Raw genomic sequence first — 24147 nt, 5'->3', positions numbered from 1 at the left:
CAAAGGTGAGTCAGGTCAGTGAGGACCCAGGCGCTTCCCTCTCCTCCAGCTATCACGGGGGCGGGCACAGGAGCTCTGGGAGATCGGCGACCACAGGGCACCCTCCCCAGCTGCCAATATAAGCTTTGACAGAGGGATGAACAGGGGATGGCTGATTAGCTGGTGATAGGTGGGAGGGACTCGCCACCTAGACGCGCTCCGGGAAGGATGAGTAGCGCCGATGACAGCCAGGTCCCTCTCTCACGCTTCTGCTGCTACGTGGTCCAGACCCATGTGCTCCCAGAGCGCGCTGGGCGTCCGCCACTCCTGGGGCGAGCGTCCCACTGCGCGCGTGGTGCCTTCCAGGTTCCTGGCTTCCGCGGGAGGGCGCGTGGGATGATGCTCTGGTCCTCGTGCTTTCCCCAAGCTCCTAGCATCCGGAGCCGCCCAAGCCGGCACCGCCGCAGCCACAGCCTGGGAGGGAGAAAGGAAAAAAGGGAGGGGGCTGGAAAGGCTCGGCGGAGGGAGGAGGAGAGGTGGGGAGGGAGGGAGCGAAGGGGGAGGGAATCTCTCCCCTTTGCAGTGCCTCCGCCTCTCCTCTCAGGCTGGTGGCGACTGGGTTCTCCTTCCACACCCTCTCCTAGTTCTTCGCCCCCTTCTCCTCCCACCCTCCTTCCCTCCCTCCCTCCCTCCCTCCTTTCCGAGTGTGCAGGAAAGGAGCTGCAGCCTGCGCGCAGCCCAGGGAGCCGGGGGAGGCGCCGGGGGAAGGCGGCGGCGGCCGCGGCGCTGGCGGCCGCGGCGGTGGGTGTGTGCGAGTGTGTGAAGGACGCCACCTCTCGCTCCTGCGTTTGCAGGCAGCGGCGGGCGGCCGGGCTTCTCGCTCCGGCAGCGGCAGCGGCAGCGACGGCGGTGGCGGCTTCCGGAGTCCCGCCGCGAAGATGCTCAAAGTCACGGTGCCCTCGTGCTCCGCCTCGTCCTGCTCTTCGGTCACCGCCAGTGTGGCCCCGGGGGCCGGGAGCCTCGTCCCGGATTACTGGATCGAAGGTTCCAATAGAGATGCTTTGAGCGATTTCTTCGAGGTGGAGTCGGAGCTGGGACGGTAAGGCGGGGGGCACCCTGGACGTGGTGGAGTCGCGCGTACTGCGCACGGGCTCGGGCTTCTGGGGAAGCCCGCGGCGCGCACCGGGGGCAGTCCCTTTTGCAGGGACTGCTCCCGGGGATGCGGGAGCCAGCCTCCCTGTCCTTTGATTTCTCCCCGCCTAGTGTCTAGGAGAGAGCTAAGCACATTCAAGTTGGGAGTCGGGTGTCTCTCGGAGCGCCCAGGCCGGCGCAGCTGCGAGCAGCAGCCCGACTCTCCCACCCTCGCTCCCTCCTCCTCGCCGGCTGCCACTTCCCTTGGGTGACAGCTCCCACCACACGTGGGCCCTGCTTTCCCGAATGGTGTCTTTGCTCACGATTATAGCTTGCCAGAGGGTCTTGTTTGTCTAGTTATTTTTTGGGGTAGGGGAGGAGGGTGCCTCTCCAAACCATGACAGAATTATTAAATTAGATTCTTCCCCTTTCCTCTCATCAAACTCTCCAAAGCAAGTGGCACTAGAAATTAAACTTAAATACTAGCTTCCTTGCAGAGTCTGCTCAGGAGTGAAAGGGGGGAATGAATCATTTTTAAGAGAGTTGAAGGCAGAATAATGAACTAGTGTGGCTTTAAAGAAAAAACAGCAAAAGGGGTCTAGGCAGTGGTAATTAGAAGAATTCTGCTCTTCTTTCATGCTGGAGTGATTTATTTAAATTATATATGCAAAAAGCTATCTCTCTGGGGTTGCAGAAATGTCCCTCATCTCTCCTCTGAAGATCCAAACAGGTAGAGAGTGGTTTTGCCATGTGGATGATGCCATATGTTCTCAAATTTTTAAACATAGAAAATTATTTTTTTCCTTCCCTTCTTCTTTTTTCCTTCTTTCCTTTCTGTTATTGGTAGGTAAAGAGAATTCCTTTCAACACTCATTTTAGATCCAGGCCATTTATGGTAGGGAATCTGAAAATGTAATTTCAAGTGTTGACAAGTTGAAGCTTCTGTACTTAATACTTGTAATTTTATTTTCTATTCTCTTTTTGTTGGAAAGAGTTTAGCTAAGAACCATTTTTTTTTTTTTAATGCCATTGAAGACCACAGTGTAGGATTATGGATTTTGGTACTTGGTGGGAGGGTGTTAAGGGTCACCTCCCCCCCCCCCAATTTGCCACTACTATTAATGGCTCATAGATATAGAAGGTATGTAAGAAAGGCAAAATTTCTGAATGAAAATGTAGTCTTTTGTCATTGTTTAAAAATTTTCCAGGGCATCTGGGTGGCTTAGTTGGTTAAGCATCCAACTCTTCATTTTGTCTAAAGCCATGATCTCAGGGTCCTGGGATCCATGCCCTGCAATGGACTCCATGCTCAGTGGGAAGTCTGCTTGAGATTCTTCCTCTCCCTCTATGCCCCCCACTCGCTTGTGCCCTCTGTCTCTCTCAAATAAATAATCTTGAAAAAAATGTTCCAAAATACTTGGGCATTGAATAGTATATACATACATATCCTACTTGATCAAAATTTTCAATGTTCATCTGAAGATGTGCTATTGTATACATTCGCTAATAGGTTGGAAATAAATGAAGTGTCTCCTTTCTTCAGATTCGAACCTTACTATAAGTGTATGGTGAGCTGCAGGGGAGCAGTGTAAATTTCTGATTAAAGAGATAATCTACTTACAATTGTTTACTTGGTGTTTTAGAAACTGCCACCTAGTAGAGGAAGTGTCTACTGGTGCTAAAGGGACTGTCCCACCACCAAATCTAACTGCTTTCTGAGTAACATTTGCCCTAGATGCCTAATTGACTCGGACTTCTCAATAACACATATTATCTTTATGAATAGCTTTACCATCAGGAAACTCAAGACATTTCTTTAATTTGACGAATGGAAAATTGGTTAGAAAAAAATAAACTGTCAGTTGTACACATCTATGGATGGTAGACTTCGTAGGGAAAACCTAAGGAATTTGAAGTTTATTTTTTAAAAAAGCTTTGTGCTATATTTTGCAGACAAAATTGGAAGACAAATTTGGAAGACAAATATAAATCAATTATGTATTGCTGAGGTTCTCACTTGCTTTCTAGTTGTTTGATTACCTTGCAAATCACAGAATTAGAATATTTTGAGAAAACTAAAAATTCTCTCTTTTGCTGCTTTTCAGTAGTCATGTGTATTAGGTAAGTTCTCTGTAGATGGCAGTATTGGTGAGGTGCATACTTACTCCATTTGGCTGAGACTGAGAAATGTCACTTCATGATCAGTTATTTTTTTCAACAAAATAAACCTAAAACATAAAGCAACTAATGTTACAGATATAATACTAAGAATCTATATAGCCAGAGAATATAGCAGAATTATAATTATAGGTATTGACTGACAGAAGTCTTCCTTCCTCCACTAGGGATAAAGTTGAGACTCAGTCGATTGGTTTCAAGTCTTTACTCTCTTAACTCTCAGTTTTGGGCCAAATCTGCCTATCAGTGGTGACTCTAAGGCCAAAACATTTAATTCACTAGTTACACAGTTGTCATTAAGATGTTAAGGGAACAAAGACCTTGGTGTGGAATGTCATTGTGGTTAGGTCCAGGGTATCGACAATCCCCACTAGATTAAGTTGATTTGTGAGTAGTCATTCCTCTGTTAAAACTATCTGTTGTAGGCTAGTGACTCCTGAATTAAAGAAGATTGGACATGTGACTATTAGGGCAGCACACCCTGAGGATGTGTTTGGGAATTTTAGGGAGCGCAGTGAAAGCCAGTTGAAGTCCCTGTATAGTGCTGGCAACACTGTTTCACAGGTAGCCCATGGCTGTGTGATAGCTCTTATTTTACTATATATATATGTATCAGGATAAGGGGTGAGTGGTGGGGGTGGGGGTAAGGAGGATTATTTAAAGAGTATCAGGCAAACTAATTTAATTTTTCTAAAATCACTTTTGAAAATACTGCTTTATTTATAGAGTTTGTCAAAAAGTTTACAAAAATTGTGATGCCCCAACAAATACAGTTCTGTTTATAAATATGAATTGGCCATGATCCTATTCAAGGCTCCCTATCCTAGAGAGTAGTTGGTCCTTTGCCCAGTAATTTGAGAAATTGGCTTTTTAAAGTTTTTTCTAAGGGAGAAAAGAGCCTGCTTCTGGTCCAGATTCTGTCCAGTGGTTTGGCACAGGGACCGACAGGATTTGGCCTGGGCTGCCCTGTGGTGGGGATTATGCATCCAAACCCAAGTCCTGTTTTCAGTTATTTCCCACCTTTTGTTTCTCTCTGTAATATGAGACTGAAAGAATGTATGCAAAATGAGATGTATTCCCACACACAAAAGTTAAGGGAAACCAAATGAAAGATAACTAGTACAAAAGAAGAGTGTGTTAAATTATCTTGGAATAAATTTTTAAATAAATTTCCATTCTACTTAACTATAGTTTCTTTAAGCTAGTGAATTTCAATCACCATCACCCCCCCCACCCAACCTGATCCACAATTTAAAGGAGTACATTTATATGGCAAAGGAATTAAAGCAGAGTTTCATAGGATCCCTTGCTATATGTATTATTGCTTAGGAACCAAATAGATTTAGATAGTGAGACATAGGTTTGTGTAAAATAGAAACAGTGTGTGTGTTTAGAATGGAAACAAGTTTCATAAAACAATGTTTATTCTTACTACCAACAGTGTACTCTAATATTTCCTATTCTATGCTGTTTGATTTTATTCTATTTCATTAAAATATTGGCTGAATCCACATGATTTCGTATCTCACTAATGCGTTGTGACTCAGTATGAAAATGCTGTTCTGGGCCATAAATCTATGTATGCCAGATTAAAATATGAGGCAGACCCCTTTTGAAAAATGCCCTGCAGACCAGCTGGTAACACTGAGTGGTCTCCATTGGCACAACTCTGTAGAGAAAAGTTCTCCTGTCTTTGCCTGTAAGTCCTCATTGGGTTTCCCCTTCCCGACATTTTGGAAAAACTCTAGTGTCTCCCCAAGATCTGCTGGGTGTACTGTACTCTGAAATGGCTGAGGGGGCAGGAGGCTGGGCCAGCAGCACCTTTACTATATAGGGGAGGAATTCAGAGGCCTGAACACTTGTGTATTCCACTTGGTAACACTTAATTCTGGCCCTGGGTAATGGGCAGCAGATACTTCCTGTAAGGAAACATGAAAGTGTGCATTTTCTAACAGCAGGGCTCCATCCAGTGCTCCTGCCTGGTGAGGAGTCAGATCCTCTCTTTCTCCTTCCCTGTCTTTGTTTGAGCCCCTTCCTGAGCCATTTTTAGCCAGTACTTCTCATACTCTTGGTTTTCCCCCACGCTGTCCTTTAGGACCCCACAGCCTATCTAGAATATACTGTTGGTTATGGTTCTCCTGCCACCCACACTGCACTTACTATCTTAAGCTCTTTTGGAGATCTAACTAGGAATTAAAAATATAACTGTTTGGTCCCTCTGTTGTTCTCTGGGCATCCAATTCTTCTCTCAGGCAGTTGGCTCAGGAGCAAGTGGGAGAATAGACACCCGGGTACACATGCTTGAACACTGACTGTAAGCTCCCAGAAGGCAGTCTGTGGATTTGGCTGGTTCACTGTCATGTGCTCAGTGCCTAGCACAGAGCTCAGTGCTGGGCAAGTGCCCAACAAATGATTTTAAGAGAGTGAGTGAATGATAATGAAATGGGCCAGGAACAGTGGGCATGACCCCAGGGAAAGGGAAATCAGATGACTTGTTTATCTTCTCCCTAAAATTTGTATGACCATAATCTCATGTGTGCTAGTTTTCTTTCATCACGGTGGGAGTCCTGATAACTGTCACCTCTGTAGCTTGTAGGTGTTGAAAATAATGCTCCTTTTCTGTTGGCAGAGAGCTTTGTGGCTCTGAAATGAAAAGGATTCCGTTTCACCTTCACTATCATTTTGCCACAGGCATCTCAGAATTAGGAAGTTAAATCAACTTGAATGTAAAGGTATGAAATACCTCCAAGTTATACCAACCACTAACTTTAATACATAGTAAATGTTAAATTTCGAAATCTACTCATTGTAAAGAGCCTTAAAATTAAGTGATGACTATGATAGGATCATTACTTTAGAACACACTGTTTTTCCATGTTTAAATACTGTTACGAGGGTAAAAACTCCTAATTTTGAAAAAAAAAAAAAAAAAGACAGGTGCTATTTGCTTCTAAACTGTTCTAGAGAACTTTACTTGAGTAAAAAAGAGAGACAGAAAGAGAAACAAAACACTAACCACAAAATAGCTTCAAAGAACTTTCTTGTAAACACTTTACCCTCAGAATATATGTATGGATTAGTGTTTGCAGTAATATATTTGAGAATAAAATGCTGAGTGGTAACTGTTTCAGCTTCTGGTTATTATTTTTTTATGTTAATGTTTTTTGTTTGTTTTGTTTTGTTTTTTTGGCTAGCTTTAAAAGTAGTTTTCTTCAGACTCCCTTTTGGGAAAGCTAGCATAGCTCATATATCTAGTAAAAATTGTATTTTTAAAATTTCAAGGTCAGGTTTATTCTGTAAAATATATTGAGTCAATGAACCATTTAAATCAGGCCAAAGAATAACTTTACGTGAAATCATGAAATCAATAGCAGCTAGAATCAAGGTTTTACTCAAATTACATTAGTCTTTTTTTTTTTTCCTCTTTGATAATGGATCATCTGAAAATCTTGTAACTCCCGTGGCTTAATTAGGAAGTTAGATCTAAATTTTGATAGTATATTGTGAGCACATAAAGGATATGGACTCTTCAGTACAGTCCATTTTTAAATTCTTATTGCTAATTGGGGGCACTGGGGATATGGATGATATAAAATAGTGTGGAAGATTTTCCTCTGTAATCATATCAGTGGCAAAGAGCAAATAAGGAAAGGAGCAATGCTGGAGAGAGGGTGATTTATAACAATGGGCAAAGGATCTTACATGTAGAGTTTTCTTTTTTCTCTTAGACCAGGGTTTCTTAACCTTGGCACCACAGACTTTTGGGGCCAGATAATTCTTTCTGTGGGAGCTCTCCTGTGCACTGTAGGATGTTTAATAGTATCCCTAGCCTCTACCCACTAGATGACAGAAGCAGACCTCCCCCAAAACCCCCAAGTATGACAACCAAAAATGTCTCTAGACATTGTCACATGTTACCGCCTCCCCCTTTTTGTTAAGAACAACTGTTTCAGAAGCTAGAAGCTAGTCTTTTACATGATTTTCTTTTAGTTATGTAAAGGTTAACAAGAAGGAGGTTGATGGATTGAAATCATTTGACTTTATCAAGTATCTGCTACAACCAAATGTTTCTCCCATTTCTATGTAATGCCATTAAGATTTTTGTCATATGTGCATACCACCTGTGCTATAATTTGCTTAATATTTTTGTTTAAATTACTCCCATTTTGTTAACCTAAATTTACTTATTGAGAATACTTATTTTCATTAAATTGAAATTAAATTTCATTATTATATTCATGCCATAAATAGAAGCAAATTATAAAAATAAATTGCAGTAAAAACAAAGCATTTTTATTAAACTGGGGCTACAAATGCTTTTTTGCAGAAGGCTCCCAGCCTGAGGATTGTTCTCTCTTTGTTAAAAAGGGAGATTATCAAAGATTAGCAGGTTTAAAACCATAGTAGCACAAACTAAGGATTTCTTTGTGATGGAATCAGAAAAACTGAAAAATAATTGAAAAGAGAATAATGGTCTCATTTTTTGATTCTTTGTTATTTAATTCGATGTCCTTGTGCCACCTAAAGTCCTTTCTGTTACAGGTCCGACCTTCTGTATAACTATGAACTAGGCAATGTATGTTGGTAGTGTGTGTGGCGGGGCAAGGGGGCTGGAATATGAGTGAATATGATGAGTAGAACACTATATATTGACTTCCAGATGTGTAGCTCACTGTAAATTTAATATGAGATAAATAATAAGTAAAACTAATATGAGGTGGAGATGGGACGATCACCATGGTCTAAAAATGGAGTGATAATTCTGACTGGGAGGATTGAGGAGTCTTCATGGAAGGGGTGGACCTTGAAATTCAGCAGAATTTTAACAGGAAGAGCTTTGGTGAAGGACATACCAGGAAAGTACATTCTAAGAAAAGGCAAAAGCAGGCAGAAGAATACAGGATACACATTTTATTTTGCAAACTTTATAAAACATGAACATTGTCATGGCAGTTAAGGTGGGAGGGTAAGCTGATGTCAGGCCAAAGAGAGCCTGTAAAAACAAAACATCTATATCAGTTGAAAACCCAAATGGTAGATAAAGAGAAAGTAACCATGATGAGAGCAAAGGGTGGCTATGGAAGCAGCTGCATCTTGGGTTGATGTTGTGGGACTCAGAACTTGCCATTAACCCTTAAACCAGGGGGGTGGGTAAGAGAGAACTTACCCTGTTTGTTAGAAAGGAAGGGAGGGAGGGAGAGAGAGAAAGGAAAGAAAGGAAGGAAAGAAAGGGAAGAAAAACACCTCCCACAGCCTATGATGAGATAAGAAAGGGGAAGTGGGATTGCAGCGATTGAGATCAGTTACCTAGACCTGGTAAAGAGCCCATAAAGAAATAGACTGTTAATATTTTAGGTTTTGTGGGCCATATGGTCTCTGTGGCAATTCAGCTCTGTGATGGCTGAGTGAAAACAGCCATAGACAACACAGAAACAAATGCACATGGCTGTGTTCCAATAAAACTTTATTTATGACCATGAAATTTGAATTTCATATAATTTTCACATCACAAAATATTCTTCTTCTTCTGATTTTTAAAAACCATTAAAATATGTAAAAACTATTTTTAGGTTGCAGATTATACAGAAACTAGTGACTGCCATATTAGGCTCTTGGCCTGTGGTTTGCCAAATTCTGACCTAGAACAGTCAAGTTAAAATTCTACTCCTTCAGTTACATGAGAATTTCAAGTTAAAATGATATCAAGACTTCATTTATTCAAGAAACTACCTTGCATCTCCCTTTCACTTTGATACTAGTTTTTCAGGTGGGCATGAACTTTATTATTTTTTTTTAATGATTTTATTTATTTATTTGAGAGAGAGGGGGAGAAAGACCATGAGAGAACATGAGAGAGAGCACAAGCACGGGGGAGATTTAGAGGGAGAAGCAGACTTCCCACTGAGCAGGAAGCCCAATGTGGGGCTCCATCCCAGGACCCTGGGATCGCGACCTGAGCCAAAGGCAGACACTTAACCAACTGAGCCACCCAGGCGCCCGCTAAATTGGGACTCCGTTTAAATAATATTTTGAAAAAATAGAATTCTTTTTTATTTTGAATAGACTTAAGAGCTAAATAAAAGCAGTCAATGACATTTTGATTAAAGTGGGATGTCCACATCTAGGGTATGCTAGAGGAAAGTATTAGGGAATCTGTTTTTAAAAATTCTTCTAATTTTTGCTTTTAATTTTTTTTTGGATGTTTTAAAAAGCACATTACAGATTGGTTCAGTAGCACATGTATAGCATCTGCAGGTACAAAAATACCCATAACTTGGGAGCATGTTCATAAAAACATTTTGTTGGGATGATTATTGGATCAAAGAATGGTAGTTATGAGTGGCTACTAAATAAGCTTCTTTATTTCTATTTAAATAACATTCTACATTTTGAAAATGTTTTTAAAGCAGATACATAGATAAAAATGCAAACAAAAAAAATCATATGGCAAGTTGTGTCTTTGTGCAGAAAGAGGAAGTGGGTACAAATATGCACTTGTTATGCATTTTAAGACTACTTGATAAAAGGTTTTGATAAGAACTTACTGCAATTGTAACCAAAGAAGTCATTTGGCAGAAAACAGAAAAAGAGAAAAAGAATACTGCTTGCCCATCAATCAGAGGGTTGAATGGATTTTGTTTTTCTTTATTGTTGAATCCCAAATTCATATTATTTCCAAGAACCTCAATTTTATTTTATTATTTTTTAAGATTTTTAAAATTTATTTATTTGACAGAGAGAGAGCACAAGCAGGTGGAGCATCAGGCAGAGGGAGAGGGAGATGCAGGCTCCCTGCTGAGCAGAGAGCCTGACATGGGACTCGACTCAATCCCAGGATCCTGGGATTGTGACCTGAGCCGAAGGCAGATGCTTAACTGACTGAGCCACCTAGGTGCCCCAAGAACCTCAATTTTAATATACCTACTTCATGGTAAATTTTGCCAACTGCCGTCTTAGGCAGCTGAAGTGTTTGGTGGGCAGTGCTTGCAGACTTGTGGTCATTAGTGCCAGGATGCTGAGTTTAACCCTGTCAACAAATGTAGTCTCATTACTCAATTACTTCTTAAGTCATGCTTCAGGGTCATATGGTTGAAAAATTCACCAAGTGCAAAAATACAGAAATATTCTTAAAAGATAAAAAAGGCTAGACTTGAACAACCCTCTGATTGGAGTGGTCTTCTAGAAAGGTAATGGATATGACATATGTTCTTAACTGTTTTCTCTACTAGTTTGCAGTAGCAGTCTTTGTTAAAAGTGTACTTCCTTTGATTTATATCATGATTATAGACAGAACTTGACTAATATTACAAACCAGAACAAAGAAGAGGAGGCGATTGCAAATCTTGTGAGCACACGTTTATTGCTACCTACAGTGCAGCAGTTGAATGATTTCTCCCTACTTCAAGTCCTTGTGGACTGCTTGATAGGGACTTCGGCTTGCATGTTAGCCTTCATTGCACTTTTTTATCTTGCGGTGCCTCACTTGTACTGGGGGACAGCTGGTTAGTGACTGTTGTAACTTAGTAGGTGATAACCTTTCATTTGGGGCTCCAACAGACGTACAAAATTGTTCTTCAGGTGTGACAACTAGTCAGTCCACGTTTACTCTTTGACAGGATATAAGTTTCCTATTACCTATTCATTCAAGTGAATATTTTTTTTTTCAAAGCTCCCTGTTAGGATAACCCCTGAGAAAATAAGACTGTATTATTAAATGTGACCAAATTCACAATATGTAATTCAATAAATCAGCTTGGCCTAAAGTGTTCAATCATAATAGGCCTCTGAAGATTTCTTGTGTGAGTGGAAACATTTTCAGTGGCTCCTATGGGACTCTGGGTCCTTCCTCTCCTTTTTTCCTCAACGTGAGTAATGTAAACTAGTAATATTCAATGAGGTAAACTCTTGAGAAGCTCTGCTGAATGTATCCTGTAACTAGAAGCAAACTAAAACCATAACAGACAGAACTCTTCATGTATATGTATGATACGTTAGTGAAATAGAAAGCTGAGGAAAGTATCAGGATAATCTACGGCAAACTAGTACAGTTCTTTCAAATCTTGAGATACTGAGGAAATGGAATGTCAGGACTGAGCAGACCTGGGGAGCCGTTGAGGTTCCGGCCTAGGCCAGGAGGGGGCAGCAGAGTGCCAGTCCAGGTTTGAGCTGGCAGATGGTGGAGGGGGTGATCCGAAGGCAACCAGAGCCCAAGGGAGAGGCGGACAAGGCAGCTACTTAGGAGGCCTTCAAGGCTGGGCAGCAAGCTGACCATTCTGAACGGTTGAGTCTTGAGGGTGAAGGAGGACTGCTGACTAAGGGAGGGGCTAAGGCAAGAAGTGAACTAGATGGTGCGGGATGTGGGCAGGAAAACAGGCAGGAGCAAATTGCTGCTTGATGGCTATGTGCCTTTAGGCAGAACATTGAACTTCACTTAGCCTTATTTATAAAAGAAGTATATCCTCCCCAAGGTTGCTATGAGGATGAAGTGAGACCTGAATGTAAAAGTATTAGCTCTGAATCTCCACATAAGCTTTATACCATTCCCCAGATAGGACACGAGGTGGGAGGTAGGGGATAATGATTCCTATAGGTATCTATAGGGGAAAAACCTCAGTCTAGCTTACTTGGCCCTTTTTAGCAATCTGACCCAAACTTGCCTGCCAGTCTCATTCCCCACCACTTCTCTTCCTAATTACCAGCATGGAGTCTTTGGTGCTTGTGGTTTAGTCTTATGTACATTGCTAATTATTTCAATAATACAGCAAGATGATCACACCAGCACCATTTTTCAGATGAGAAACCTGAGGCTCAGAATGTTCAAGCAGGTTGTTCAAGCTCATACAGCCACGGAGGGGATTCAAGTGCAGGTTTGTTAGACTCTAGTGCTTGTTCTCTTTTCTCTATACCTGTCTTGGCCTCAAGGACCTCTCACAGATCTTCGTATCTCTGTGGTGTTGTGCATGAAACTCTCTTGGCCTAAAATGCCCTTGTCCTTCTAATCCTTCAGGACAGTCATCCTACCCCCCCAGGCAGGAGGTTTCTGCTGCCTCCCTGCTCTCATATCACTTCATATGTGTATTGTCTTACAGGTAAATGCTTTGTGGTCTTCACCACCAGAGCCTCTGTTCCTTGGGCAGAGGAACCCTATATCATATCCATCTTTTATCCCCACTACTAAGTCAATTCTTCATCAGCTCCCCCATTACCTGCCTCCCATGAGTGCTTCATAAGTGTTTGTGGAATAGTGAGTGCTTAAATATAGGAAGGCACAAATATTGGAGGAGTTAGGTGAACAGCAACAGAAAAATGGGCAGAACTTAAATCTCTCTTTCTTCAAGATGTTTTCCCTTTGTAGCCCTCTGCTAAACCAGCACACTATGAAATTACTTATTCAGTGCCCGTGTCCCACTCTTCAAAAGACTGTAAACTGTTGTGGGCTAGGCCTCTGTCCCCTTATTCACTGCTGTGTCCCCAGAGCTTAGTGCAATGCTTGGCACGTAGTAAGCACTCAGTAAACATTTGTTGGGTAAGTGAGTGAGTTGGGGCGCTTCTGCAACTGAAAGTCCTTTTGAACCCAAGGGGCTCTGGTCTTTTGTCAGTCTACTGTCTTAAAGGGCCCCATCTGTAAATGATGGAATAGTATGACTTCCTATGATTAGATCATTTACCTCTAAGGTCCCAGATAGCCACAGGCATCTGTGCATCTATGTTTTCTTCCAGTTGAATTCTCTGGATGATTACCTTAGATCTTTACTGTGTGTTCAGGAGACAGAACAGTTTTTGGAGTAAAGTAGGGCTCTAAGCTTCAAAGCCTTTGTAAATGTGTCGGAAGATCCTCGAACAATTTCTGTTCTTATTCTGTGCCTTTTAAATGCCTAATCTCTTGTTAGAAACATGTATGTACAATTATATTTGCTTATTTTTACTTCCATTAGCGGACCATACTGATGCTGACAACTGTAATATCTAGGACAGGGTTTCCTGGCTTTCCCTCTAGTTTTGTTTTTGAAAAGAATCATTCTTTTTAAAAAGCTTGACTTACGACTTGTTTGTGGCTGTGTAATCAGTCAGTGATGTTCTGTAACATAGTCTTGTAGCATGGGCCCTGCTTGAGCCAGGAGGAGCAGGAAGAGCTAAGGAGAGGATTGTGAAGGAGATAAGAATGTAAATATTCTTCCCTGTGTCTGTCTTTATTTGGGATTGTTATTTTAAATCACCTATTGAGATGTCTAATGCTTTAATCAGAAATATAATTCCTCCACGTAACTTCCAAGTAGGGTCATTAACTTTATGGTCATGCTTTATGCATTGTTGAAATAATTATTCTGGAAAATTTGTGTATCTCCATCTCTATTTTGACAACAGTAGCCAGGGTGTATGGTGAAAGAACTGTGTGTAGGAGGAAGAGGGGCAGAGACAGGGCTGAAGGGCAGAGGGCAGGCCAGCCTTCACCCTGGTGTACTTCTTGTTTCCAAGGTCCATTTACATCTCAACCCACAAGCACCTCTCTGTCCCTGCCATACCATACACTATGCCTTGCTGGAGCCTGGCCTGGGACACTTGTTCTGTGGTGACACTCTTTCTCTCTCTCCTCTGCCATCGAGGCACTAGCACCTAGGTATCCCCTGCGTACCCATACCTGTTGGCTTTCCAGGGGCTGGTGCCTGCCAGCTCCCAGCACATTATTTCCTCAGCAGCTGGTACAGGGTTCTTTTGTTGCCAGCTGGAAGCTCAGCTATTAAAAAATAAGACTTGGCCCATCTTGAGTATCATATGTTTCCATCAGGACTTGGATCAGCATTCTGGCACAACGCACACGGTCACTGGGGCACCTTTCTCAGGACTGAGAACCCAGTCTTCTTCTGGGTCTGGGACCACATCTTCACCTGCTGCTCCAGATACAGTTTCCTTAAGAAACCTGTGATGCTTATGACTCGTTGAGGGCCAGTTTACCATCATTTCACTTGGTCTTATTGAATTTACTAACATCTATGGCGTTTCTTTAGCACTAGGTTGCCTGCTCTGATAGTTGGTGTCAGTTTCATATTGTAAATTGTAAATTCTCAGAATAGGGTTCATGTTTCTTAGGCTAATGAGCAGCTAACACACAACACTGAAACAGTGGATGTTTACTGCATGGCTTCACAGTAGCATGAGGTGATCCAAGAAGAGAGATCTTAGTATTTGTAAATATTTGACTATTGTTCTTTGTATTTCACATACCGAATAGAACGTTGTTATAACCTTAGGTTTTTTATATCTGCAAACGAAAGAATAATCAGGGTAGTTTAAATATTTCCTGTAGGTGGGTCTTTCTGTATAATTCTTACAGTGCTTTGCTTATAAGAAGGATGTTAAAATTAGGAAATATTAATCATTTTGTAGCTTTATCTTATTTGCACTAACTTTAACTCTTTGTCATGGATTCATTAATTTTTTATTCAGAATAATGCATTCTTCACTGGAAAGTTAAATAAGCAGACCCCGGATTACTGCAACTTAACTGTGATTCAGAAATAAAGAATAGAGTCCTGGAAATCACTTAATGGTATTAAAAAATATATACAGTAAGGAGTATTTTAAAGCAGTCTGTAGTCCGTGTATACTGATAAAGAAAAACATTATCACATTGAAGAGACTTCTTATATTTAAATGATGTCACTATTAGTCCCACCTAAAAATTTATTTCTCTGATGTGGTACCTAACTGGTAAAATAAAGATTGTCTTCCGGTTTCATCATGTATTTGTTTAGTAGCTGCTCTGAATTGTCTGGTACCTATTAGCAGTCTATTGTTAATGAATGTTTTAAATTGTAATGAGCTTCACTTTCTTCATCTGTAGAATGAAAATATAAGTACCTTTCTCACAGAATTATTGCAAAGATTAAAAAAAAGTAAATTATATGGCTGTATTAAACACAAAAAGCTGTGCACATAGTGCAATGATATATATTTTTAATTTGAATAATAATTTTTTTAAAATTCTTAACTCTAGACTTTATTTAGATTTCACCAGCTTTTCCATTGATGTCCTCTTTCTCTTCCAGGATCTTATCCAGACAGCCACATTAGTTTTAGCTGTTATGTTTTCCCTGCCTTCTCTGATATGTGACAGCTTCTCAGTCTTTCCTTGCTTTTCATGACCATGACCGTCTTGGGGAGTACTGGCAGATATCTTGTAGAATGCCCCCCAATCTGGATTTGCCTGTTGTTTTCCCACATGATTAACTGGGATTATACATTTTTGGAAGGAATACCATAGAGGTGAAGTGCCTTTCTTGTCACATTGTATCAGGGTTACATTGATATCACTGGTGATAGTAACCTTCGTTACTTGGTCCCCATTGTGTTTGCCAGGTTTCTCCACTATACAGTTACTGTTTATCCCTTTCCCTTTTCTGTCTAGTCTTTGGAACTAGGTCACTAAGTCTAACCCACTCTTGGGAGGGAGCATGATGAAGCTCCACCTCCTGGCCGGAATATCTACATACATTATAGTTCTGTAAGGAAGATTTGTAAGCTATTATTTTATCACTAATAAATTCATATATATATAGAGAGAGAATAATTGAACATCCCAAGTCATTTTCCAAAATTCTTGTAAAAATATACTGCCACTATAGATCATGCACCTGGGAATGTAGATAGTGAGAAACTTTGAATCTGGTAGAAGAAGCTGGCCTTGGACTTTTGTGCTTAGACAATGAAGCATATTAGGGATGAGGACAGGAGAGATGAGGAGAGGTACAAAGATAATGGGGGTCGTATGTCAAGCCTCAAGCTGTGAAAACTCCCAAGATACTCTGACTGTTTCCTGTGTCTCTATCTCCCTGACTACGATGTGTATACATCTACATCATTTATAAGATTTTGACTTAGATTTGCAGGAATGTAGAGTGGATAGCACCTTAGAAATCAGCCAGTCCAGGGTTTCTTTGTACAGATGAAGAAATTGAAGCACAGAGAGGGCACATACCTTCCTCAGCACTCCAGAGCTGGTTAGTAGCACAAATGGGACCACAACCTTACACTCTGACTCTGTGACACACTTCCTTTCCACACACATGCCATTCGCAGAAACCTGGGCCTAAACCAGTACTGGCTTTTCCTCCAAAAGCTTCCTTCGTTATTTCAGAACACAAAATTTCTTATCTCCAAGAAGCTGTTACAGATTGTGATTTTTAAATTTGCACTATTTCCTATCTTGTGTCTTGTGTTTGCATTTTTTTTTTTTTTTTGCAGAGGATACAGTCTTAAAAATTAAAATGAACAAAACTGTTAAGCATTGGATAATATTTTATACTTTATTTCTTTGATCTGTTTCACATTTTGGACAGTATTTGTTTACCTTGTAAAAAACTTCTGTCCCTAAATGTATTGAAATCACATTTAAGATCTAGCATGCATGTCAGAGTGCATTCTGTTCCTGTTTGTGAGTAATTTGGGACTAAGATTTTCATTCTTACATGACTAATTGAAGAAACTGGTCAAAATGCTAGTGCCCCACCCAGTTTAAAAAGGTTATCTATATTACAGTATAACATGACATAAACACCAGTTTGCACACCTATGTTCATTGCAACATTATTTACAATAGCCATGATATGAAAGCAACCTAAGTGTCCCTCAGTAGATGAATGGATAAAGAGAAGTGGGGCATATGTGTGTGTGTGTGTGTGTACAGAATATTACTCAGCCATAAAAAGAATTAAATCTTGGGGCGCCCGGGTCGCTCAGTTGTTAAGCGTCTGCCTTCGGCTCAGGTCTTGATCCCAGGGTTCTGGGATTGAGCTCTGCATCGGGCTCCCTGCTCAGCGGGAAGCCTGTTTCTCCCTCTCCCATTCCCCCTGCTTGTGTTCCCTCTCTTGCTGTGTCTTTCTTGTCAAATAAATAATTAAAATCTTAAAAAAAAAAAAAAAGAAGTAAATCTTGCCATTCACAATAACATGGATGGAAGGTATTATGGGAAGAATAAATGAAATAAATCAGACAGAAAAATATAAATACCATATGATTTCACTTACATGTGGAATCTAAAACACAAAACAAGCAAAACAAATAGACTCACAAATACAGAAAATAAACTGGTGGTTGCCAGAGGTTGGGATGGGTATGGGCAAAATAAGTGAAGGGGATAAAGAGGTACAAATTTCCAGTTAGAAAATAAATAAGTCGCGGGGATGTGATATACAGCATAAGGAATATAGTCAGTGATATTGTATGACTTTGTATAGTGACAGATGGTAACTAGATTTATAGTGAGTGTAATGTATAAAAATATCAAATGACTATGTTGTACCCCTGAAATTAATAGGATATTATATGTCAATTATACTTTAATTTAAAAAAAGGAAAACTACAACATAAAATAAATCACCTTTATTTGTTCTTCCTAACTCCAGGGAATTGCAACATTTGAGCAGATGGATTGATTAATATAATACCCAATATTTGGCAGTACTTAAGAAATTGAAAAATTACATGGAAGTGTTTTTGTACCGCCACATGCCATGAAACCAAGCCTATTTTCTTATTGACACTATTGACTCAAAAATGTATTTATAGGACAGATACACTGGATGTTTATTTTAATTTTAATACATGCTAGTAACGCCTGATTTGCATTAAATAAATAGTCTTGTCTTTTTTTCCCTACCCTAATAATTTTGCTGACTAGAATGGTAGACTGGCAAGTTAGGTTTTCAATTCTTTTAGCTGATAAGAAAAAATATTTTTATTTATTGTTGATAGAAATGGCAGAAGTTTTCATTATCAATAACAGGGAAAATTGTGACAGTGTCTTATTTCTTTTGTTCACCTGCCTACATCTAAGCCTGTGTTGAAGGGCTGCATACTCTAATAGCAGGTAATGCCATATCTTTGCTTCCTTTCTTGGTCTCCCTTCTCTAACACGAGTCAGCACTGCTATTTCCTTATTCCTCTCAAACAGCTTCTACTTGGGCCCCTTCGATCTGGTTCTTATCCTGATTCTTCCATTAAAAGTGACGGTTGAGTTCTGCTTCCCAAACAGATTCATTGATCTCACTGTTTAAACCTCTGAACTGCCTGTGAATCTGTTGATCACAAATTTTCCCCTACCTTTAAAAAAAATTATTTATTTATTTGAGGGACAGAGAGAGCATGAGCCAGCCAGGAGGCAAGGGAAGGAGGGGGATGCGGGGGGTGGGGGGAGAGGCAGGCTCCCCACTGAGCAGGGAGCCCGGTGGAGCTGATCCCAGGACCCCGATCATGACCTGAGCCAAAGGCAGACACTTAACTGACTGAGCCACCCAGACGCCCCTCCCTTGCCTTTTTTAAAGTGATAAGATGACCATGCTTTCTGTGCGGTGAGATTCTGAGCATTCATGGATGAAGTTTACTCATGTAAATGCAACTTACCGCAAAATTTCTATTGGGTGTGTATATCATAATCATGTGAGTAATGTTGTCAATCCCAGGAGTAAATGGTTCTCACAAATAATTGTAATTTGTATAACCTGTGTTCAGCCCAACCATATTTTTAGTTTTTTCTTCTATCTCTGTTTGTAAAGAACCATCACTGTTGATGGTTTTTCCTGCCACCATGTAAGAGCAGGGATTCCTAACTTCAATCCATAGACCTCTGTGCCTGTGTTTTAGGACTACATGAAGCTCCTGAAATTGCAAGCTACATTTTATGTGTATAAGCATTTTTCTGAAGCAACTGACCATAGCTTTCATCAAATTTTCTAAGATGTTTAAGGAGCCCTGATGTTCAGGGTTCATCCATACACACATATTCTTACATATGCTCAGAACAGTTGGCTAGCATGAGGCTTGTATTGACTTAATCATTTAGCAGACTTCTTTTTCCCTCTTTTGCTGTCCTTCCCAGTTTATCTATATCCCCAAATAGGGCTTTCTGTATTTTTATATTCCTAGTTCTTAGCTTTCCTTTCATTAGTTAGGATGCTGTTATGTGCAAGTGTAATTTAACAAATACATATTGAAGCACCAAAAGAAACCCGACTCAGATTGTCCTAAACAATGGATTTATTGGTTCAAGTAACTAAAGAACAGAGATTGTTCAGATTTTACATGGGGTTTGACTTGGGCCCAGATTTATTTCACTGCATGTCTTTCAACTTTGCCCTCCTTCCTACATGTATTGCCTTTGTCCTCATGCCAGCATCCTGCATGGTAGCGAAATGCAGCAGTTTTTGTCCTCATGTTGGCAACCAGTCTTCTCATCCAGTCCAGTAGGCTCTTCACTTCCTTCTATCATTAAATAAGCAGAACCAGTCAGTCTAGCCAGGGGGATGTCTGCACTAATTGACTTAAGCCTATTGTTATCACCATACCTAGACAAGTCACAGAGACAAAGGGGAAGAGATTACAATGTTCAGTTTAGGCCATTCAGGGTCTACTTTTAGGACTTTAGCAATTCCAACTTGTGTGTGGTTGTAGGTGCTGGTCGGAAATATGCTGAGCAGCAACTAACAATATTTTTATTTCCCTTAAATTATGTGGAGTTCTGGCATACATACAGCTCCTGGTGTGTGATTACAGTTATGCTGTGGAGATAGGATCTTACTGCTGTAGAAGATGGGAATACAGTGTGTACCCTGAAGAAAGTTATGTGAAACATTCGTTCTTGGGATGTTTTACTAGTCAGAGGTCCACCAGAGAAACAGAACCAGCAATTAAAGCACACACACACACGCACATGTACATTTATTTATTTAATTTATTTAAATATTTTCAATACTAAATTGTATTTACCTATTAACTTATTGAATTTATTTATTTGAGGGCCTTGGTTTATGTGATGTGGAGGCTGCCAAGCCTGAAATCCCTAACGCAGGCAGGTGGGCAAACTGGAAACTGCTGGACAGGAGCTGAAGTAGTCTTGAGGTAGAATTTCTTCCTCAGGGGATCCTCAGTTTTGTTCATAAGGCTTTTCAACTGATTGGATGAAGCCCACCCACATCACTGAGGATAATCTCTTTTATACTCAGTGTCACCTAATTGTAGATTTAATGAGATCTACAGAATACCGTCACAGCAACATCAAGACTAGTGTTTAATTGAGTAATAGCCTAGCCAAACTGGCACATAAAACTCATGATCATAGATGTTAATGATTGTAAGACCAAAGAAGGCTTCTGTGATTAAATAAATTTGAGAAATGTTATATTAGACATTGTTCTAGGCTTTTCATTTTTTAATGTGCTTGAGATTGTGGCTTTTAACTATTTCTAAAACTTATTTGGTCAAGGACATTTTTTTTTTGTTTCCCTGAAGAGTATCTCACTGGACTAGTATTTCACAAATGCGTTTTGGAAAACATTGGATTAAACTATGACTAGGAAGAAGGACTTTACTATAATTATGGGCAGTTTTATTTGTATGTTTCTGTTGTTTGTGCTCTTAAGTGTATTAATGTGTGTTCCTCTTCCTCTGCTAAATTATAAGCCTCTTTTGGCATCACACTTTGTGTCTTCACAAAGTGGAAATTCAATAATGTTGACTGAGAAATATTTTTAGATAAATGAATGGTTGTTAAGTCTTGGGTTAATGATCTTTATATTTGCTCAGAGCCATCACTTTCCCTTGGCAGACATTAAATTGTAATAGCTTTAAAATGTTGCCCTTTGGAGATTCTCTCATTGTGGAGAACAAGCCAGTAAGATTGAGCAGGTTCTATGTCATGGGCATAATAAGCCTCATCTTAACACTTTACTTTTTAATGTGACAGGCTATAAATTTGTTCCACTTAAGAGATTATTTAAATCCATAGAAAACAAGAAAAAGAAAAGAGCAGAACAGGTTATGGTCTGAAAGCAATTCTGCTTTTGTTTTGTTTTACTGTTCTCTCACAGTACCCAGTGCATTGCTTTACGCTCAGTAGTGTTTGGTATATGTCAAGGCTGACTCTTAGAAGAGAAAAATATTTCCTCTTAACTCTGCTTAAATTCCTTCTGTTTGTGATTATATATTATGAGACCAAACAGCTGAGATTTGCTCTCAGACTATAACCTATCATAATGTCCTATGGTCTAGAGATGGTCTAGAGTCTAGAGCTTAAAGTCCTGGCCAAAGACCATGCCCAGTAATCAAATCATGTTTTGGGTAGATCCTTTTGCCTGGAGGGGAGTGCAGTATGAAGGACAGAAGCGATTGTCACCTGCATGTCCTGAGCTTATGAGCTGTATCTTAGATCCCTTCTAGGTCCTTAGAGCTGCCTCCTATATAGGGTAGGGGCCACCCTAACCTGTTTGCATAGATGTTGTGAACAAGTATTTCCAAAATACTTTTGGAAAACAAATCAAAATTTAAAGTCTGATTCAATTAGAGGGGCACCTGGGTAGTGCAGTCAGTTAAGCATCCAACTCTTGGTTTTGGCTCAGGTCATGATCTCCAGTCATGAGATCAAGTTCAGGCTCTGTGCTCAGTGGGGAGACTGCCTGAGATTCTCTCCCTCTCCCTCTGCTCCTCCCCCTGGCACACTTACATGCTCTCTCACTCTCTCAAATAAATCTTTAAAAAAGTCTGATTTGATTTTAAAGATTCTAATTTTATCTGAAGAGATTTTTGTTTTAAAATAACCAGTTTTAGTTGAATTCAACAGTTTGTGCGTGCAGGCATGAAAAAGTGGGCATATTAGTTTCTTTTCCTCGCTATACAAAAGAAAGAGACTTTAAAGCTGCCCTTGGTCATGGAGTTGGGATAAAGCCCAACTTTACAGAACTTAAAAGATTTCTTCCCATGGGCGCCTGGGTGGCTCAGTCGTTAAGCGTCTGCCTTCGGCTCAGGTCATGATCCCAGGGTCCTGGGATCGAGCCCCGCATCGGGCTCTCTGCTCAGCGGGGAGCCTGCTTCTCCCTCTCCTACTCTGCCTGCTTGTGTTCCCTCTCTCACTGTTTCTCTCTGTCAAATAAATAAATAAAATCTTTAAAAAAAAAAAAAAAGATTTCTTCCTTCCAAGGACAGAGACAACCCCAAAATTATCTGCACTGCTTGAGAAAATAGCCTGAAAACTGAAAAGAGCTAGCCTTAAAAGCTTTTTTCCCCAAATTACAAAATGAATAATCTAAATATTATTATTTTTAAAATTTTTTATTTCAATTCAATTTGATTAACATATAGTGTATTATTAGTTCCAGAGGTAGAATTTAGTGATTCATCAGTTGCATACAACACCCAGTGCTCACTACATGAAGTGTCTTCTTTAATGTCCATCACTCAATTACCCCATCCTCTCCCCCACCTCCCCTCCAGCAACCCTCAGTTTGTTCCCTAGAGTTAAGAGTCTCTTACAATTTGCCTCCCTCTCTGTTTTCCTCTTACTTTATTTTTCCTTCCCTTCCACTATGTTCATCTGTTTTGTTTCTTAAATTCTACACATGAGTGAAATCATATGGTATTTGTCTTTCTCTGACTTATTTGGCTTAGCATAATACTCTGTAGTTTCATCCACATCATTGCATATGACAGGGGGCTTGATCCCAGGACCCTGGGATCATGACCTGAGCCAAAGGCAGATGCTTAACTGACTGAACCACCCAGGCGCCCCATACCACATCTTCTTTTAAATATTATTGTATTTTATATGTAATACAATATATAAACATATATACTATGTTTATATTGTATATTTGTATATATAGTTATATGTTGTATATGAACATATATATGAACATATATACTATATTTGCTATAAATAAGATATATTTAAACATATTAAATACCTGAATAACTATAAAATAATAAATTCATTTTGAGTGTAGAAACTTTGGAAATGACAGATAAACAAAAGGCAAACAATAAAAATTACTTTTAATCTCATTACCCAGAAATGATCACTGTTCACATTGTGCTTAGTTCTTTTTGTATTTATATATGTGTGTAACTGTTTTCACTTAATCATTTATCTCCCCAAACAATTATTTTATTTTAGGGCCTTAAGGTTAATGTTGTATAAATTTAGGAATATATTTGTTAATTGATTTTTATTGTTTTTATATAATTCATGTAAAATATAAAAACATATTTTATATGTTATTTCATTGAGTGTACAAAATCATACACAGTAATGTCAGCTGATCTTTAACAGGTGTGTACCATGAGCTGGGCACATCATCCTTATTGTCCTCGACCCTCACAGTCCCGAGCTAGGTAGGTATTGTTAACCCAAGGGAGCAGAGGCCTGGGGAGAACAATAACTGTGTACGTCTCACGGGCAGTAGGTATCCGTGGCCCAGGACTGCCGGGTTATCTGTCTGACTCCCCAAAGCTTATACTCTTAAAACAATCATATTGCCTCTTCTGAAGGAAATTCCATGTCAAATTTCCTAGGTCCCAGACAAAATATCTAGGATATGAAATTATAAGCAAATTGGTCATGCACATAAATTTGATATTCAGGATTTGACAGAGGTGATTCAGAGTGCTTTCATATTTCAGAGGGATGGTGTGACTACACCATCTAGGGATTTGCAAAGAGCCAGGAGAGAGAGTCCCTTTGCCTCGTCCTACCTGAGTGAAGGCACGATGCACTTCTTTAAAGAAGGAAGATTTTCTCCACAGACTTTAAAAAATCAGATTTGTTTTTGATAATGGCCTCAAAATAGTAGAAGACCCGAGTTGGTGACTTTAAGGCTAGCTGATAACAGATTATATTTTGTTATCCATTATCATCGCCTATGGGCTCATTATGGGTCTACTTTGTATTCCTAGAAGAATGCCCACCTACTGAAGGTTCAACTCCATTTCCCAGGACACTGCTTCTCCTTCATATAGTGTCTCCATTCCTTCAACGTTCATTTTCCTTCCTCATATCTGTGTCATTCTTCATCCTTTCTGTTCTCATCCCACTTT

The 24147-nt window shown here is 40.0% G+C and overlaps 1 protein-coding gene across 1 annotated transcript in view; it reads left to right on the top strand.

The window, feature by feature from the left end:
* Window positions 1-851: 851 nt before the first annotated feature.
* CAMK4 (calcium/calmodulin dependent protein kinase IV) overlaps window positions 852-24147 on the top strand; it is a 205744-nt gene continuing 182448 nt past the window's right edge. The window contains exon 1 of the mRNA XM_035015668.1: window positions 852-1078. Coding sequence (XP_034871559.1) covers window positions 918-1078 — 161 coding nt within the window. The 5' untranslated portion in view covers window positions 852-917. The remainder of the gene's footprint in view (window positions 1079-24147) is intronic.

The sequence above is a fragment of the Mirounga leonina genome, unplaced genomic scaffold, assembly GCF_011800145.1.
Source record: "Mirounga leonina isolate KUSES-001 unplaced genomic scaffold, KU_Mleo_1.0 Mir_104, whole genome shotgun sequence".
Classification (NCBI taxonomy): Eukaryota; Metazoa; Chordata; class Mammalia; order Carnivora; family Phocidae; genus Mirounga; species Mirounga leonina.
Note: the sequence above shows the minus strand (reverse complement) of the source record. Positions and strands in the feature narration are given on the sequence as shown.